Consider the following 17,540-nt stretch of genomic DNA (forward strand, 5'->3'; position numbering starts at 1 on the left):
ATTTGAACAAAAATCTCTCTCAGCAATGAGGTTTCTTTATATTCTTCATGGAGCACAGCATTCATTTTTCATTTAATGAATGAAAAAGATTATTTATTGTGATCACTCTTGCTACTTTTGGAATTAAAGCACAGGGACTGAACCAGCAGGTACTGTATTCGTGTCTGTAAGCTGCTTTGTGCTATTTCAAAACAGCTGATCAGATAATCTCGTATCACTGCTAGTTCTGGGAATCTATTGCATAACTGAGCAGCTTTTCATATGTGGCCAGCGTTAATAGCAGCACCTGAGCCACTGAAGTAAAGTTACGCAGCCAAATGAACCATTAAAACTCAGTGTTACTTCCCAGCACATCACCAGGGCTTGCTACTTAAATGGCTCCTATTTTCTTATGATTTGAAGTTTTATTTTAAAATGTTCTCAGCCTGTTGAAAGCAGCAGGACTGAAAACCACAGCTTCCATTTACCATCCTAGGGCAGACCCTACTACTAATTGCATGCCTGGCAGAGCTACAGTCACTCTCCTCCATTTGCATCGCTCTACAAAACAATGAAAGACAACTAGGTCAGAGCGAAGCTAAAATTTTCGTGTATGTTTGCAGTGCTGGAATATTCAGATGTACACATTCATTAAATTATATTTATATTTACAAAGATATAGCTATGTTCAGTATATTGATAAACGGACATATACATTCAGTATATTGATAAACGGAGCTTACAATAGCTGAGGGCCTGTCCTTACCCTTGAGAGCAAGGAATACAGCTGTTCAACCTGACCAAAAAGGAAGTTTTCTCTGCACTGCCTACCAAGAACAGACCCTGGTCCGCACCCTCACCTAAATTGCATTGGTACAAAGAGAGCTAGATGGTATCAGCAGGGAGTGAACTACCACTTAAATTGTCAGGAAAACCACAGATCACTAAGCCAAGCCTAAACCCTGATCCTGTTGAATTCACACGAATAAACGAAGCAAAGAGTTTTCAAAGTAATCTTATAAACAGTATCATCAGTACTATGAGTACACTCAAAGATACAGGTGTGAAAATTCAGTACATATCATCTGACTCTCACAATTAAACCTGTTCATTGAGTAGATCCCTGTCATTATCACTGGCATTGCAGAATACTGATCTATTCAGGCAAGAAGAATGCAAGATTAGGGAAGATGCTTCTTTCTCTTTCAGAAGTAGAGAGAGTTACTAGAGGACTCTAAAAGAAATGACTAACCTACTTAACCTCTAACTGTAAACCTGAGCATCAAATTTGTCCTTGAAATTTGTCTGTGTGCGTATATGCATGGCTGTATAGGCATATTAAAAAAAAAAAGAATGCTAATATTGCTTTTATATTTATAGTGATCGATTTTCACAGAATCATAACAGTTGGAAAAGACCTTTAAGATCATCAAGTCCAAATCCTTCAACACCACACCTACTAAACCATGTCCCTAAGTATTTTGTTTGCTTCTGTGAAAGAACACCACATTTTATATTTTCTCTAAGGAAGAAACAGATGGGTTAATACTGCAGGATATAAATGGGTTTCAGGATGTAATAAGAAACTGGCTCTGCTATCAGACCATAGACAATAAAGCTGAAGGCTCCAGTCTCCAAAGGAACCTGTCTCACAGTTAACCGCAGGGAATGGGAAAATCTTGGGGAAATAACCAACTGTTCAGTTATTTCTGAACCAGCGAAATGTTGACAGCTGTCAAGGAAAATAAAAACAAACATACAAACCTGTTGTTAAGAAACATCAGAGTGAAAGAGGAAAGAAAACATATATATGGTCTGATTTTTTAATGAAAGTCTCTATCATTGTTTTAAGGTTTTTTTTTTTTAAGTTGTTTTTCATGATTAAGCATTTTATTATCTTATGGGAAATTGCAAAAACTGATTTCTGGTTCAAGGTTTGGTAAACTCAGGAGGCAGTGATGTTGTAAATTATCCATATAAAATTCCATATAAAATAGATTAAACTAATGGGGCAACCAAACACTAGGAAATTAAAGGTGCTCAAATACTTATTTATGCTAGTTCATTCTTTGATGCTGAATATTATAAACTTATTTTTAAATACATTAGTCACATATTTCCTAATTAGTGTTTTATGAGTATTGGTTTTTAATTTTTATTTTATTAAATTATTTATTAATTTAATGATGCTAAATATTTTTATTACTATTAGTTATATGATTATTGGTGTTTAGTTAATTAGTGCTTTATGATTAAATACAAGCAGAGTTCTGTTTTTCAAACAGTATTCAGTATTTGTGCTATGGAAAGAAAATTTCCTAAAACACAGCATTTTGACTACAGGGTATACTTACTGCAGGAGTGCATCCATTAATTAGCCTCAGATTAACATTTTATAAAATGAGGTCTGTTAAGATAGTCAAAACTATCTTGGCATTTTTTTTTTTGTCTCAGTCATACTGTCTAATTACTGAGAGATGACCTTATCGTCTTGGTAATTACCTGCATAATTATTCAAATAAAAATAAATAACTTAACCGCATTAGGATAGTCTATTAGCCAGCCTGAAGAAGTGACCTTGAGCACAAGCTGCATAATGTTATTCTGTACCTGCAATGCATTCTTATGTGAGGAGAATGCATGCTATTTGGATTTCAATAAGTCTACACAAACAGCACAGAAAATGTATGAAACAAAGTATGCAAGAATTCAGTGAAACAGTTAATAAAACATTCCAAGAGGAATCATAAGATCAAGAAGTGCAACAAAGTCACCTGCGATTCCAACAGTTTGTTTGCACCTCTTGCATTCACATAGAGACCTCACAGTTAATTTCTATGACTAAATTTCAGATCTTCTAGCTCTCCAAGAAGAGTGTAGCTTTTTTTTATCCCATTTGTCATCCTCATTTAAATTAAATTGGAAAGCAGTATATTCTAATATATTTGCTTACATGTTCATCAAAACCTTCTGCAGGAATCTGGTTGGTATTTCACACTACAGATGCTATGACACATCATGAGATTCTGGCTCCCCCTCCTATTTAACTCCTGCAGTTGATACAAAAACTGATTTAGTGCCTGTTGTTGTGAAGAAAGAGTATTATTCTTCCATGAAGAAAGAGTATTATTCTTCCATCAAGCAGCAAGATTATTTGAAAGTTATGTTTCCATACACAGAACACCCTCTGCGTGTTCCTAGTTTTCTGTACCAAGTCATGAAATATATCTGATAATAACCAGCAGAATTCTAGGAAACTTACCTGCATTCAAACAGAAGTCGGATATCCATACAAAATAATTTGAAAAAAAGTAAACAAAAAGTTTATCTGGTTTTCTCTTAGGATACTGTCTAGCAATATGGAACTACACAAATGCCCTCACTGAACCAGATCAACTGTCTGGTAATTATTAAAAGGAACCATCTTCTCTCTCTTGCCATCCTGCAAATTTAAATTTAGAACATTTGAAGTCTAAAGTCTTGACTTTTAGTAGCTCTTTGCTTCCTCTCTTCATAAATACAGCTACAACACAACCATCAAAAAGAAGCAAAAAAAAAAAAAGTTATTGTTGCAAGCAGATTTCTTCACAATCACTTTCCCAAACCTTTATTTGGGTACTGCTTTGCCATGGAAATGGCATAACTTTCATTTGTCTTTGAACACCTTTAAAACTCTTTTACTCAATTATATTTTAAATGGGAGCACTGAACTGCATACAATATCTGAAATGTGGGCAAACCACGGATGTATGTCATTATTATGATGGTCTCTGTTTTCTTCTTCAGCTCTTTTTCTAATAAATTGATATCTTTCTGATATATTTCTTCATAGGACCAAGATCTTCTTTCCAAGTACTAACATTCAGCTTAAAAGCTTTAATTTCAGATAAGAATCAGGGCTGACTGTCCTCCATGAGTTATCACCTTTTCATGTTTTCACAATGAATTTCATCTCCAGCTTAACTGCCTAGTTACTCTGTCCTGTAAGGATGTTCTGCATTTCTTTAGCAGCTGTCCTAATCTTTGCTCCTTCTCTACTGCTTTGTAGTAGATTACTAGTAGTTCAACCATTTCATCCTTTGGTTATCTTAAAATTCTTTAGTGAATTTCATTTGGTCCTGTCATTACACACAAACATACCCATTTATAAAAGTACACATATAAGCATATTAGATAAAGTCATAAATATTTCAGTTTTGAACTGATTTAGTATATTGTCTCATTAGCAGGATCTTTCAAAGAGTAGGTTAATTTTTCTTCATCAAGCCTGGAGCAACAATGAAAAAAGTTTTTCCAACCTCAAGAAGAAAAATTATGTGTTCTCATATTGCTAGATTTCACTTTCCTTGTGTTAAACATGGCTTTATATTGAAGTCTCTTTAAAAAAGCCTTCTTTACTAATTTTTTCAGCAGATAATATACTTTTAAGAGCACATAACTCTTGACATTTAATTTTCAAATTTTGGTTTGTTCTCAAAAGGAGTTTTGGTAGAATAAGAAATTCTGAATATGACAATTAAACATTAAATCTACCAAATGTGTTTTTCAAAGAAGATCAATTGAATTTTGGAATGTCAGGATTACCTATGCAACTGTTCCACTTCTAAAATAAGCAGTGCACAAACACAGGCTTAGGAACTACACCAAAGGTACGAGGTGCTAAACTCTCAACTCAGTTGAATGAGAGGAAAGGTCAATTATTATAATTATTATAAATACCTCCTGCTGTACTTCTTCCCATCTAGTATTGAATTTCTCCAATTTGTCATTGATCAATTCATCCAATATTCCACCATCAGTTAAAGTCTGGGCCAGTTCCCGAATCTGATTGCGATTATCATCTGGATGTCTCATTAAACTTTCCAAAGACTGAAACAAGGAAAAAAAAAGTTTGCTGACTGAACAGAAAATTCTAAAGAGCAATGAAATTTATCTTCAAAATATAAGTAGGAAACTTCACATTTCAGGCACAGTAAAAGGGGAGGGACAGAGAATGAGAGAGAGATAGAAGGTGAAAATATCAACATTCTATTTTGGTCAACAGATGTTCTGCACTAATCATTAATAAAAATCCAAGTATGATATTTTACAAAGCAATAAATTGGGTGCTTGATCTTAAGTATGTCGACTATACCCAATGAGTTCAGTTGGAAAAGTTGTGTACTTAAAAATGAAAATTTTGAAAAAAAAAGTATGTTGAAGAATGAAACCCAAGATCAGAAATGCATTATCAATGTAACATTTAGCATTTCGAGCCACTAAAAGTATTATGTTAATTTCTACAAATTCAAAGCAATCCATCGATAAAGTAAACAAAAGCAAGTTGCCATGCTAGGATGAAATCTCACTGTTTTGACTGAAAAAATCTCACCGTTTTGACTGTTTTTGTTTTGACTGAAAGTAGATTAACAATTTATCAATGCATCTGATTTTATACCATATAAGTCAGCACTTACATCCAGCGACTCAGAAATCTCTTCTGCACCTCCTTGGATATTTTCAGTTGCCTTGAGTTTCAGCTCCATCTCATTCAACCATTTATTTTCTGCATCCAAATAAGACAACAGTTCACGCCAACATGCCCATACCTCCTGATGGAAAAAGAAAAACAAACAAAAAAGCAGATATTGAGACTGAAAAACTCATAGCTAACTTTCCCTCATTACAACATTGAAAAGATGATATACCTCATCCCATGATCTCACATGGTAACAGTTCTATATGGTTATTTTTTTCCCCCCAGAATTCATTAGTATTTATGGATTTCATATAAATACAATACACAACCAAAATCTTTTGACATTAAAAAAAACCCAAAGAACTCTGCTCCTAAACACAATTTCAATCTTTTCTGATTCATGATGTTTCCACTTTTCTTTTTTTTATGTCCTTTGGAGTAAAATTGCTTGTAAGATATGCACATACAAATTTTCAGATTTTCAAAGATACATGTGAGGGGTTTATGTTTTTATTAGAAGATGGACTTAAACTGCTTATATAACCTGTATGATAATTACTTAAAATATTGATTCATAAAATGTCTGAAAACACAATTTTTAATAATTTTGACTAAAATATACATAGAAATTAATTCTAAACCACATTTAGTGCAATTTATAGACCACTAAAATACAAAAGTAGAAAACATAATGCTGTAAATTTCATTCTTATTGCCTGAAAATGAAAAAAAGTACTTGCTATATTACAGCATCTGAAGATCATAGAATCATAGAATCATAGAATGCTTAGGGTTGGAAGGGACCTCTAGAGATCATCTAGTCCAACCCCCCTGCATACGCAGGGACACCTAGAGCACGTGGAACAGGACTGCATCCAAGCGGGTTTTGAAGATCTCCAGAGAAGGAGACTCCACAACCTCTCTGGGCAGCCTGTTCCAGGGCTCTGTCACCCTCACTGTTAAGAATTTTTTCCTTAAGTTCCTATGGAATTTTTGGTGTTTCAGTTTCCGGCCATTTCCTCTAGTCCTATCAGTGGCCACCACTGAAAAGAGACCATCACCGTCCTCTGCACTCCCTCCCTTGAGGTACTTATAGACACTGATTAGATCCCCTCTCAGCCTTCTCTTCTCCAGGCTGAACAGGCCCAGCTCCCTCAGCCTCTCCTCATAGGGCAGATGTTCCAGGCCCCTGATCATCCTTGTGGCCCTGCGCTGGACCCTCTCCAGAAGCTCCACATCCCTCTTGTACTGTGGAGCCCAGAACTGGACACAATACTCCAGATGCGGCCTCACCAGGGCTGAGTGGAGGGGCAGGATCACCTCCCTCGACCTGCTGGAGACGCTCTTCTTAATGCACCCCAGGATCCCATTGGCCTTCTTGGCCACGAGGGCACACTGCTGCCTCATGGTCAACTTGTCATCCATCATGACACCCAGGTCTTTCTCCGCAGAGCTGCTCTCCAGAAGGTCGGTCCCCAGCCTGTACTGGTGTCTGGGGTTATTCCTCCCCAGGTGCAGAACCTTGCACTTGGCCTTGTTGAATTGCATGAGGTTTTTCACCGCCCAGTTGTCCAGTCTGTCCAGGTCCCTCTGGATGGCAGCGCAGCCCTCTGGGGTATCGGCTACTCCTCCCAGATTGGTATCATCAGCAAACTTGCTGAGGGAGCACTCTGTGCCTTCATCCAGGTCATTGATGAATAAATTGAACAGGACTGGACCAAGGACTGACCCCTGGGGGACCCCGCTAGCTACAGGCCTCCAACTAGACTCTGCACCGCTGATCACCACTCTCTGGGCCCTGCCATCCAGCCAGTTCCTAATCCATCTCACTGTCCACTCATCTATCCCACACTTCCGGAGCTTGCCCAGGAGGATGTTGTGAGGGACGGTGTCAAAAGCCTTGGTGAAGTCGAGATAGACGACATCCACCGCTCTCCCCTCGTCTATCCAGCCGGTCATTTCATCATAGAAGGCTATCAGGTTAGTCAGGCAAGATTTCCCCTTGGTGAATCCATGCTGACTACTCTTGAGCACCTTCTTGTCCTCCATGTGCTTGGAGACAACGGCCAGTATGAGCCGTTCCATCACTTTTCCGGGGACGGAGGTGAGGCTGACTGGCCTGTAGTTGCCTGGGTCCTCCTTCTTGCCTTTTTTGAAGACTGGCGTGACATTGGCCTTCTTCCAGTCTTCCGGCACCTCCCAGGATCTTTCAAAGGCACCTCTCCAGGATCTTTCAAAGATGATGGAGAGTGGCTTAGCTATGGCATCTGCCAGCTCACGCAGCACTCTGGGGTGCATCCCATCAGGGCCCATGGATTTGTGGGTATCGAGGTTCCTTAGGTGCTCTCTGACCCAATCTTCCTCTACCCAGGGCAAGTCTTCCTCTCCACCAGCTTCTCCTCTTGTCCCTAGGGCCTAGGGCTCTAAAGGGCTGCCCTTGGTAAACACCAAGGCATTGAGCAACTCTGCTTTTTCTGTGTTATTTGTAACCAGGGTGCCCATCCCATGCGCCAGCGGACCCACGTTTTCCCTGATTTTCCTTTTGCTGTTAATGTATTTGAAGAATTTTTTTTTGTTATTTTTAACGTCCCTTGCCAGCTTGCCTGATAGTTCAATGAGTAGAAAGAAAGGGGGTTCTAGACATAAGCAAAGTGTTTTAACTGTCCACAAATAATCTTTTTATTTTTAACTGCAATTTAAACAATTTTATTGAGAGGTATGAGACTCTATGCAGCTCTGGTTGGGTCATACAAAATGTAGATATCTAGTCTAAAAGGAGGTTCAAAGGGATATTGCCACAGAATAACAAGAACCATCAAACGGTACTTGTCTTCTGATCACCATGATGAATTACCTTCTACACACAATTTTCCTACTCCAGTGACTAGATGAAACCTAAATTGCCAGCTTAGGGTAGAAACTTAACTTTCTACATCTAAATTTGGAGGAGATAAATTTTCCCCCAAGTCTATCATTATCCTCCACAAAGTTAAGTACCACAGATTAGTTAACCTCACAAAGTACAACCTAATTCAATGTGATAACCCTGCAATATGAAAACAGCCCTGGGCGAGAATCTATAAACAGAGCCAGCCAAAATGGCACAGCCAGCTCAAAATGCATGAGCGTATTTAGCTTGCCAGTATGGCTGTTCTCATGCTGAAAGTATATCACAGGTCCAGTTCTAGGGCTGTTTATTCAAGATCCTCAGCCATGGCAGCCAGAAGTTTCAAGGAGCTGTTGAAGGCAACATCATGGGATGATGTTTAATCTCAGAAGCAGTAGGCACCTCAGGCAGCCTCTGATGTTTCCCATCTAAAAATCATGCCTGAGGCTTCTCTCTAATTAGTTTCTCCCACACACGATTCTCAGTAAGATCTAGTTCTGTTGCTCAAAGCAGATGGTATTTGGTACATAGTTTATTAGGTGAGGATAGTTCTGTGCTACTCATGATAATCTGCCTTTTTTCCTAACTTATTTCCACAATTAGAATGGCTATAAATATAAGGACTGACAAGATAACCAACCTCCAAAGTTTTGCACTTTCCATTCAGTCTGCTGCAGAGTCGCTGGTAGTTAGTAATTAGATCATGAAGCTCCTTTTTCAAAGCCTCATGAGCGGCAGGTGGAGCCTTTGCTATAAAATTGTTCACAGAATCAGTAATAAGCTTCACTTTCACTTCTTTTTGTAAGGCCTCTTCCTTTGCTCTCTGGAGAAAAAAAAAAAAAAAGGTGCAGTTTTTGAAAAGCAAATAGATTTCAAAGAACTACATCAGATCTTTACCCTAGAAGGAAAAACAAAAAGAATTAATTACCATGCCTTGCAATGTAATATTGAATGCATCAATAATGTTTTTCTCTTTCCTTTTCATTTTGGAGGCAACACATAATGCTAAATGTAATTTAAGATCTTTCCACAATTATTTTGTTTTCTGAAGTTCTCAGAATACTAGAATATTACAGTGATTTTTGTCAAGAAAGTGCTCCTAATATCTTTTATATAATACTTTACTGCTGGTAAAAAAAAAAAATCTTTTGTGTTATTATTTTAGTTAGCTGGATCTAAAGGAATAATCATAAGCAGCAATACTGAAAATAAAAAAAAATATATTTCTGCCTGATTTTCCTCTCCTTGATACTGTCATTAACTTGCCTCTAAGGAGAAACAGAAAATCATGTTCCTCCAGTGTATATTTTACACATTTAACACATCATTAAAGCTGATTTCATTCTTTGCTTTTATAGATATGGGAAAATCACAGGCAGGGAAGACTTGCTAGTGTAAGGAAAAAAAAAACAAAAAAAGTATTGTATCCAGGATTCAAGTACTTTTACAACCTTGTAAATTAATCTTAATGGGAATTACAGAAGAATAAGGTCTGTATGTAGTTGTCTTCCTGAAGGCCTTTTATTAGATCTTTTCCTAGTATAGAAGGAAAAACAGCACAGAACTTCCAGAAATGGAGAACCCCATTTTCCATTCCCATTCAAATTCATCTGCCGATTTCCTTCCCGCACCTTTTGCTCTTCTCCTTAGTTATGCTATTTCATTACTAAGATATAAGGTTTTCATATCCACTATGGTTTCCTCTGGCTGCTTGCAATGGGACAGTGTGTATATCTGGAATCCCATTAGTATTAAAATACAGTGCTGATACACATAGTTTCCTCACTATGTACTGGGTTTGACAGAAGTTAGGAAGGAGAAGTCTCTGGGCCAAACACACTAAAAAAAAACCCTTGTTCCCTGCTACCTCCTTCACATCTGGGTCTGAGAAACAACCACAAACCACAATATATGGAATCAGGCTATCATTGACGGACAGAGCTTGCTAGCCTGTTCATGGCTATCCTCTTTCCTGGCTGTGGGAAGAAATAGGTCATAGAGTGAAAAAAAAGTGGGGTCCAGTTTTTCGCTATGGTGCAAGAGGAGAGAAAGCTGCAAGCCTTCTGGGAAAAGGACCATCAGGAACATGTTTAGGCATGCTTAACAAATGGACTTGGTTATCTGCAGAAGTCCAGCTGTCATAATTTGAACATCCTGTGCTTACACTGGAAGTACAAAAATTTTACTCAGAAATCCTTAATGGGGATTGTGTCTAAAACTATATACTTAATCTACTTTATTTTTTTTTTTATGCCATGCAAGGTATAAATTTGAGATTGTTGTGTGATTCCTAAACAAGAATTGTACTTCTACACCAAATATTCATTTTAATATCATATTTGTCTCATTTGTGAACCCAACTTGTTCTATTTATTTCCATATATTACATAGAACTGACATCAAGCCTTTTCTATAAGTAAATAAAGAGGTCATCCATTGCAGGGGCAGCTACTCCCCAACACTGACAAAACCCTCTGGATAATGAAGGGTTGGATGGGTAATTAAGACCATATAATCTGTTTTACTGAAGAGTACAGGCCAAAGAATTCACCAAGAAAATAAAAATCAAGTCCATATCTGGTGGCTAAGCAAGAGCATATTTGTACACAAACAATTTTTTTCGTTCAAAGGCCATGTTCCTCCCACATGAAAGAAACACTGTTTACTTGAGAGAGAAGACACTAATGACATATTCAAGTACTATAACAATAAATCATACATATTTAGTATATACCACCATGCATCCTGATATCCTAAATCATTCTTTCTCTCTTTTTCTCTTTAACAGAAAGGTAAAATATCACGTGCTTTCACTCTGGGTCATCATAAAATAATTGTCGATCAGTTAACTGCTTCTACTAACTGATTCTTGGAAGTTATTTTTAACAGAAATGGATGTCAAAGCTGCAACAAGAGCAAATGTCCAATACAGCGAAAAGGAGGGGAAAAAAAAAAAAAAAAGCTAGCAATGAAGTAATGTAAATGCTTCTGATGTACTACGCATAGAAATTACTTGAAGCCGTCCATTGCTCTACATTTCAGATTTACCAAGAAGATACCAAAAGGTATTGCTTTAAAAAGAAATAGTAGATTATTTCCTTAGAACGAACACTTCAAAAAGAGCTTTAAATACAGTTTTTCAAGGAGCTAGTTTGTCTTTTACCTTCAGTTCCTCAACAGCCTTCTGCAATTCTTCAGGTGTTTTATACTCAAAATCTCTTTCTAGATATTCTTCCTCAGCTTGTGTTATCCATTCATGCATCTCCGACAAATCCTTTCTGAGGCTCACAGTCTTATCCAAACCACCTTTTAAAGCTGCCTTCTTAGCGTAGGCCTTTCAGAATAAATAAATACATAAATCAGTATGTGAAGCAAGAGCCTACTGCATAAACTTGAAGATGTTTTAGCCCAAAAACAAAACAAAACCCTATACCATTAACACTGCTGTAATTAGATATTAATAACAAGTAATTAGATATTTATAAATACTAAGTAGTGAAGAAAATATTACATATATGTATACATATGTATTCTTTTATCATAGAATCACAGAATGGTTAGGGTTGGAAGGGACCTCTAGAGGTCATCTAGTCCAACCCCGCTGCACACGCAGGGTCACCCAGGGCACGTGGCACAGGACTGCGTCCAAGCGGGTTTGGAAGATTTCCAGAGAAGGAGACTCCACAACCTCTCTGGGCAGCCTGTTCCAGTGCTCTGTAAGTGTGCTTTTAGTGAGTCATTGCTCTGAAGAATGAGTTTTCAAAGACTCTAGAACAAGACTCGACATCATGTGTGAAGCTTGTTAGGAAACATAACTGAGAAAACAACATCCAGAAAGATGTAAAATAAATAATAACTGGAACCCTTGCAAGTACACCCAGTAATGAAGCAACAGGCTATAAACACAGAAGACTTATTAATCATTAATCATCACCTGTCAGAGAATAAAACAGACAATTTGCATAGATTAGTTCTGCTAATGAAGCTATGAGTTAAGGGCTCAGAAAGGTGTATAATTTAAAGAGAAGTAGTTAAAAGGAACCATCTATTGGAGGAAACTACATATCTTGAAGTGGGGGCGGGGGGAAAAAGCCTTTAATTAAATCCTTGGCCAATCACCGTATATAGAATTGTGAATCAGTCTATCAGAGCTGTCCATAAATGACAGCATTGGTCAATTTACCTTTAGATGGTACACAGAGTTTTGAAACAGAAACAATACTTGCACAGCTGCCATATTTCATAACTGAATATGCAGTATGGATATTACTCTAATACCTTCTACTCTGCTGTTACTTAAGCAAATGTTATTTTCAGTATCATTAGAAGGAGCTGTGTCTCAGTATCTTGTCTTAGTTTTTGTCTGGTTTTGATTTGATTACCTGTCCCTAAGGATTGAATGTTAAATGCAGATGCAGCAAATATCAGCACTATAAAGTATAATAAATGTTGTTCTATACAGCAAACTGAGTAATAATATGAAAGTAATGTCCAACAAGTGCAAAGGTAGAATCATGTGCCCCTGCAAAATTACCTCTTCCTCAGTGTCAGTACCAGATGAGTGGATAATCTTGCATCCCCTAGAAAGTACCTGAGATCCCACTGTTAGCATGCCCCAGGCTCATAATCATATTAACTACATAAATATTAAGCCATCCTGACTCTTCCAAATCCCTTCAAGAAACTCCTCCAGACCAGATTGATTTTTATATTTACTCTTTTTTGTGTGTTTTAATAGTCATTACTGAAGAATCTGTGTTAGAAATGGTTACTGAGAAGCAATAATTTTAACAGTATATTGGCTAGAACTATTACAGGAAGGTTACTAGTTGGAAGAAAATTGTAAAAGACATGAATTTTACTTGAACTTTACAATTCATGAAATTTGCAAGATTTTACTTGAAAGTTCTGTGAAAAAGTGCAAAGATATCTGTGGAATTAATGCTACAAAAACGTGCAGTTAAAACCTTCACATTTGCCAATGGGGAAAGACTGGAGAACTGGGCCAACAAAATGCCTTATAGATTTCAAAGATTTTTTTTTCTATATTTATGTCTACCAGAAAAATGCAAGGAAGGTAATCTGCACATGTAAATTAATTCATATGATACCAGCTTCATTTCTCTGTCTGTAAAATGGGTACTACATATCTTCTGAGTTCCAACTTTTTTGATTTAATTTGGTATTTCTAAATATGCCCTTACATTTCTCAATAAGTCTCCTTAGCACAAGTACAGCACTATTTCTGGCTATTGAGTATGGAGTTAAGACTATTTCTGTGGGGCAGGATACCTTTGTAACAGACTCTGTATTTCTTCAGAACATGGCACTTGCAAGTGAAAGGCCAGGAAAGTCAGTTACATGGTTATCAGTGGTAAGATCTGACAGATCACTGAATACTTCGAAAATTTAGCACATATATCACAGCTGAGCTGTATTTCACAAAGGTAAACAGAGGTAAAAAGGTAAACACAAAGACGCTTGACAAATTAATGGAAGAAAAACCTACAAAGAGCTTATACATGCAAAATCATCAAATTGGACGTATTTCTTTTCTTCATTTAAATATAATGAAGAGACTTTTCCTCTCTGTGTTTGCTTTTTCAGTTGAAATGAGATTAGTTATATTTCCTAGAAAAAACGCCAAAGTTATCAGAAAATTTTGTTCTGTTGTTTAAACAGATATATGTAGCACAGTGAAGGGGAAGAAATATGGTAATGAGCAGTAATAAGCAAAAGAAGGCCAGAAAATTGTTTTAAAAAATGACACACTTCAGGAATCTAGAGTAAAGCAATAATTATCATTGCCTTGTTTTTTACTTCAGTTTTCTCTATATAAAATATTTCACAGCTTCTCCAAGGAAAAGTTTTACCTAAGTTAGGGAAGCTGATCCTGATTGGTATGCCTCAAAGTATACATAAAGATGTTTTTAAAGATTGCTAGTCGTTTATTAGCAAAGAATAATAATTTTAGAAAACACTAGAACACACAGAAAGGTAATATAGTATTATGCAAATATATGTTAAAAAAAGAAAAAGTAGACAATGGAATGAGCAAGTAGATAAAAGTGAAAGTATACAACCTGAAAGAAATTTCCCTTAAACTGATTATAAAGTGTAAAGAATAAGAATCCTAATGCCAGCAATATAGTAAAAGTAATTTTCAGCTTCCTTAAACTGCAAAAAAAATTTATTTAAAAACGTCCCTAATTAAAATAAAACAAACGTCCTTTCCAATTATGCCCCATTCCCACAAATTTCTGTGGCCACTGAAGAGTGTAATTTATACAAATGCACATGTGCACACATTTACGATTCCACACTATTGAACTCTGATTTTTCTGTTGTTTTAGTGTCTTGTGAATTTTCATCTGGTGTCATGATGTGTGTAAGATGCTCTATGTCTAGATACTATTTCATATATACTAGATATGCACAGGAGGAGAAATTTGGCCTATGAGAAACCTGCTTATCCATTTAAAAAGAATCAGTCATAGCAAGAGACTTGATACCTGTTGGCAAATGTGTTCCCATTGAACATTGACTTCCTTTAGTTCTGCCTCTATTCTGGAAGCAAATTCTGGCTCCGCTTCACTCTTCATTTTCTTCCCAGCCTCATTAACACTATTCAAACTGGGTTGGATTGTCTGGATATCATTTACTAAAGCCTAAAGAAATAGCAGATTAGGAAGGCAGCGTTCACATACAGTATTTCAGATATACCATTCCTATAAAAACGTTTCTATGTGAGATTCTGTTATGTACTTGGTTCAGATCTCTACGTGAACATAACTAGCAGACTTTATCACGAAGATGAACACAAGAAAGGGACCTGCAATGATAAGTGGTTCTATATACGATAAAGTTTATACGCAAAATCTATCCAATAAAGTTTTAAATAGTTCTACAGTATTGCATAAATGTTTTTCCTGTATTTGTGAAGGAAAATCCCAACAAAACCAATTTGAAGCCATTTTACTTAGCAATGCTGACATTACCCTTGGCTCCTAATTGACCTGACAGTTTCATTAAAATGATCTGAATGGTGATATTCTCAGATCAATTCCAGCTATTAGAATTTGGATGTGAGAAACAGGTGGTTGAATAATACTTAATCCCTCAGGTAGTTCCACCTTACTCTAGGGCTTAAACCACCTCACCACCTCTAATATTTCTCTTCTATAACTAATGTTTGTTTTTATTTAAATAAGGATTAACATAAACACAGAGAAGCTCTGAGGAACTCTGAGTCCTATAGAGTCAATATGTATCATTCATAATAATTACACCTCCTGCCATAACATTTACAGAACTTGCAAATCCCTTTAGACACATAGCTATGGACTGTTATGGGTTACAAGATTCACTGCACTTACACACTCTTTTGGGAGAGGCAGAATAATTTGTAAACCTTGTGATAGAAATATCAATACTTCATGATGTTTTAAAACTCTGCTGGGAGAAAATCCTGGAACTTGTAAGTTTAGTGAGACAAATGGGTATAATTCACCACACCTGTAAGTTCTTTTGGCACAGTCAGAAGAGCCTGTAAATCACGTGTGAGTAACAGATGCACGAAAAGACCTTCAGGCACAGATTACACAGCATATAATAAATACACATGGAGTGTTGGTAAACTCAATAAACTAAATAAACACATATCCTAAGTTTCCAGAGGCTACTAACTTATTATTTGCTGCAACCACCCTCTTTTTATTGTTTTCCTTCTGCTGGAAATACACAGTGATACAGGCATGGTATGCCTTCTCCCTGTTTCCAAGTCTTCCAATTTTTATAGAACTTTCCTTCAGACCCAGGAAATGAAAGAGGCTTAAGCACATTGCAGAAGGAAACCTCCTTGCAATATAAAGCTATTTTTAGGAGCAGTGATCATTCAGTGATCACTGCCATACATAACAACAACAGGTAGGCAACACTCACTGTACACTGTTCAAGCTGTTTTTCCAGTGCTGCTGAATCACCAAGGGCAGGCCACTCTTCTTTGAGAAAAACATCCACTTCAGTCATCCACTTCTTCAGTGTTTTAGTGTCATTCTATATATTAAAAGGACATTTTGTTGCATCACATGGAAACTGACTGGGGAAGGCATAATTCATCCTGGCACTATGACTCAAATTCATTTCAATGTAATTCTAAGATTATTGAACTATCTCAAAATACTTGGAAAAGACAAACAACAAACAGCCAAAAGCCAATTTTATCTTGGACTGCCATTCACTCTTTAGCCTGCCCTCTGATCAGCTTTATCCAAGTTCTGTGAGTCTAGAAATGGGCAAGCTCTCAACCCCTTAAATTTACAGCTTCCAAATATCAACTGTGTTTAGATGCTGTGTGCATGTATGCGTGTTTACCATTTTCTTTTACAACTTCAGACTATCGGTACTTAGCAATTAACTCAGCCTCACCCAATAAAGCTTCATGACTTCTATTTAATTTCCAGGCTCAGTTTGGAAGTTGTGTATTTTATTGCCTATATCTCAGCCAGAACACATCACAGAATAGCTCCATCTCCACTAAAAATAAAAAGTAGTACTACAGAAACTGAAGACTCACTTGAGAAACTCAAATCATATAATGACTCAATGAGAGAGATGGAAATAGAATTTGAGAGACTGATTCTCTGTTATCATCTTCAGCATGAGGATCTTTGTAATCAGTAATTTGCTTCTCATATTCTTTAATTCTTGTAATTAAAAAAGAGCTGAACATCAAGTCCTTGCAAATAAGCAACGTACCAGTCCAAGGCAGAATTACAGGGCTGATCTAAGACTATGGTAGTAGAGTAAAACTAGAATGAGATTTGATGGCCTGTCAAGAGAACAATTTCCAGCTTTCCTCAATCTGGGTGACATAAGCTTTTGTTTAATCTTACAGTCAATGAGAAGTTTAGACTGTCCTTTAAAAAATGACAGTTAAAATTACCTTAAAATGTCACCTTAAGGCATACATGTAAATGCATATGTGAAAATAAAAATGATGAATAGCTATAATTTCAAAGCAAATTATAAAGCATTTGTTCATAGAATTCTATTTCACCAGCAGTGAAATATATACACATATTATAAGCAGAAGTGCTGAATTAAAGTACAAAAAACCTCACAGTTCATTAGAATACAGATGTGCCCTCAATGTTTTCAAAAATGCTTTAACAACTATTTCAAGGTAGATAACCAGAGAGAGTATTTGCATAATGT

The 17,540-nt window shown here is 36.6% G+C and overlaps 1 protein-coding gene across 7 annotated transcripts in view; it reads right to left on the reverse strand.

The window, feature by feature from the left end:
• The window catches only part of DMD (dystrophin), a 1,078,552-nt gene that overhangs the window by 648,519 nt on the left and 412,493 nt on the right, over positions 1 to 17,540 (reverse strand). For all 7 annotated transcript variants that reach the window (XM_088521823.1, XM_088521851.1, XM_088521829.1 and 4 more), the window contains exons 23-28: positions 16,266 to 16,379; positions 14,837 to 14,992; positions 11,488 to 11,658; positions 8,965 to 9,147; positions 5,436 to 5,570; positions 4,699 to 4,848 (exon numbers count right to left, since the gene is read on the reverse strand). In XM_088521823.1, coding sequence (XP_088377949.1) covers positions 4,699 to 4,848; positions 5,436 to 5,570; positions 8,965 to 9,147; positions 11,488 to 11,658; positions 14,837 to 14,992; positions 16,266 to 16,379 — 909 coding nt within the window. The remainder of the gene's footprint in view (positions 1 to 4,698; positions 4,849 to 5,435; positions 5,571 to 8,964; positions 9,148 to 11,487; positions 11,659 to 14,836; positions 14,993 to 16,265; positions 16,380 to 17,540) is intronic.

This window comes from Tinamus guttatus, unplaced genomic scaffold (assembly GCF_059628265.1).
Source record: "Tinamus guttatus ecotype Peru unplaced genomic scaffold, ASM5962826v1 Tinamus_guttatus_pri_ptg000008l, whole genome shotgun sequence".
In the NCBI taxonomy this organism is placed as follows: Eukaryota; Metazoa; Chordata; class Aves; order Tinamiformes; family Tinamidae; genus Tinamus; species Tinamus guttatus.